This window comes from Melampsora larici-populina (genome assembly GCF_000204055.1).
Source record: "Melampsora larici-populina 98AG31 unplaced genomic scaffold MELLAscaffold_168, whole genome shotgun sequence".
NCBI classification, from domain to species: Eukaryota; Fungi; Basidiomycota; class Pucciniomycetes; order Pucciniales; family Melampsoraceae; genus Melampsora; species Melampsora laricis-populina.
Genome location: NW_006768931.1, coordinates 18489 through 21154, shown reverse-complemented (window position 1 = coordinate 21154; position 2666 = coordinate 18489). Strand labels below are relative to the sequence as shown.

The 2666-nt window shown below is 43.4% G+C and overlaps 1 protein-coding gene across 1 annotated transcript; it reads right to left on the bottom strand.

Annotated features, from left to right (window-relative positions):
* Window positions 1–337: 337 nt before the first annotated feature.
* On the bottom strand, window positions 338–2305 carry MELLADRAFT_85881 (uncharacterized protein; the record flags this gene model as incomplete). The annotated part of the gene is made up of 8 exons (XM_007419361.1): window positions 338–463; window positions 549–650; window positions 707–778; window positions 847–930; window positions 1054–1176; window positions 1245–1436; window positions 1504–1760; window positions 1855–2305. The coding sequence occupies 8 exons, from the start codon at window positions 2303–2305 to the stop codon at window positions 338–340; spliced, it is 1407 nt and encodes a 468-aa protein (XP_007419423.1).
* Window positions 2306–2666: the final 361 nt, after the last annotated feature.

Sequence of the window (2666 nt, the reverse complement as noted above, 5' to 3'; positions counted from 1 at the left end):
TGGGAGTGAAAAAAAAAAAAAAAAACCATTATTTCTAAGAAGGGCTGTAAGCTAAAAGCTTCATTTGGAATAACACTTTTGTGTTGAGTTAATTTCTCTGGTGCCTTATTATCAAGATACTTTTCTCTATTATCAAAGTCCTGGTTATTTTTCCCTGTTATCAGGAGACTTTAACAACAAAGTCCAGTTTGTTAAAGATTCTCAGAAAGAGCAGTCACAGACACCTTCTGTAAAGTCATTATATTTGCAGATTATCCTCTTTCAAAGCACTGTATAGCCCTTGTTGTGCTATTAGTACCACAGCGTGCCATTTCAATTTTATATAGAGGAGAATCACTTACGCATGTCGATACCTGCTACTTTGACCCCGCAGAAACTCCAATTTCTCGTCCATGATGCTCCAAAATGTCGCACCGTCTCTGTAATCTTTCTTGTAAAAGCCCCAATGACAGGCTTGCAGTCTCTGAGATGAGACAAATAAAATACCACCGTCAACGGATTAAAAATGAAAGAGAACCCTCTGAAAGGATACGGTCAAAGCGACGCACAAGGTAAGCATAACGGGACTTTTGCAGATGTCCCACCTGATCAAAGACCTCATCGCGAACAGGAACTCGACCTCCTATTTGACCAATTTCTTTATCGTAAAGCTATGTCACACAAAGATTAGTTTGGGCCAGATGAGAAAAGGAATACGCGCACATACATTGGCGACAATCGTATTCAACGATGGTACACTACCATTGTCTGTGGTGGTGCGTCGCCGGGCAGTTGGATGCTTTGAAGCAGCTGAAAGTCAAAAGGAAACAGTCAGAAATTATTCCAAAAGAAGACACAACAACGTACCTCTGTTTCAAATACTTTTTGCACTTCTTTCAAGACAACATTGACCAGGGTCTTCACGGCCTTGACTTGGAGGGGTTTGGCATTCTTGCCATAGCCTTTTGGAAGCAACCGTTTTTGCCATTTAATGGGATTGGACATGATTGCGTCCCTGAAATGTTATAAGTATTCAGCTTGATTCAAAATAAATAAGAAATATAAATGATTTACCATTACTGCAGCATATAAAGAAACTGGGAGTGTTGCCTTGTTGCCATATCGGTTCTTGGTTGCTGTATAAGCCTGCAGGTCACCTCGTAAAATTGCCTTCATCGCGCTTCGGCGAATAGATTTCTATGATACACAATGTGATTAATGTGTTCAAGTTATTGTTAAAATTACACTGTTGGTGGTGGACTCACTTGACCATCCACTTTTGAAAGCCAAGGTGCTACCGTGGCAGCGTCGCCGGAGACGCCATGGCCTTGTCGTGACACAAGATCCCGAATTTCACCAATCTGTTGAGTGAGGTCGTTGTATATATTGGTCATCTGTTGACGATTTGCCAGTGCAACTGTGGTTGAGGCTATAAATTGTTCGTCAGGCGTCATCGCCTGCCAAAGGGAAGATTTAATAGATCAGTGGTTACACGCTAGACAAGTCATCAACGTGAAATCTTACACTACATATTTCACGTCCGCTTGCCATATATTGGTCGTCAAGATCGGCACGGACAGCACATCTGTTGTAGATCTGTAATCGTGAACCCTGCAAGGGCATAAATCCGTTCGGAAGACGAGCTGAGTGAAAATCGACTTGGTGAACCCTTGCTGGTGCACGACTGCTGCTGGTGTTGTTGTTGGTGGTGCGGTGATGGGTGTTGTTGCAAGTTTTTTTCTGAGTTATGTACTTGTCCGGGCCGTATTCGTGGGCTTGGGCTATGGCAAAGTGTGAATCAGTCCAGTCAGTAAAGAAGAAAATCGAGACAGAGAGAAGAGATAAGACAAGAGAGAAAGGAAGAAGAAAACGCACCAATTTGTGCAGCTGATTTGAAGCTAAACATATCTAAATCTTTCTGGTTGAATGGATCCCGTAAAAGAGATCCAGATGACGCAGGAGGAGGAGGAGTTGGAGTACGATGTCGAGGAGGAGTTGCAGGAGGAGTTGGAGTCGGGGTACGACGTCGAGGAGATGGTTTTCGTGGAGGAGGACGATTGACCATCTTCTTGGATTTCACCGCCTGAGTCTGAGTTAGCTTGGCTTGCTTTGGCTGAGGTTGTTCAGATGCGGCCTTGGTGCGTTCACTTGCCCGGCGTTTGGTGACAGGTCTAGTTGGCGGAGCTGTTGACGTAGCCGGTTTGGTTTGATTGCGAGTACGTCGATTGGTACTCGGATTCTGGGAGGTGGTTGGAGTAGTGGCTGATCCTGGAGGTACATGTTTCTTTGGTGGCTTGGGAAAGAATCGGCGTTGTGGTTGAGACATGTTTGTTGAATGATGGGTGTGGTGGAGTGATGTAATTGAGAAGTTCAGAGAAACAGGTGGAAGACGTGGGAGATATGTCACATTATTTGTGACATTTGCATGTGACATGCAAGATGACGCACATTGCCAAAGGGAATTATATGAAGATGCCCGATGAGGACGTCACAAGAAAACACTGAGAGAAGGTGCAATGAACTGAATAGGAATTGAAAATGTATTTTGAGAAGGAAGATATTCATGAGTTTGGAATTGAAGTGAAAATATTATAAGAAATGATCACCTTCCTTCTAGAAAAACAACGAAGATCCACAAGCTGTTAATTGGATTCCTTGCATGTCAAAAGCAAATGATATCTCGGGGA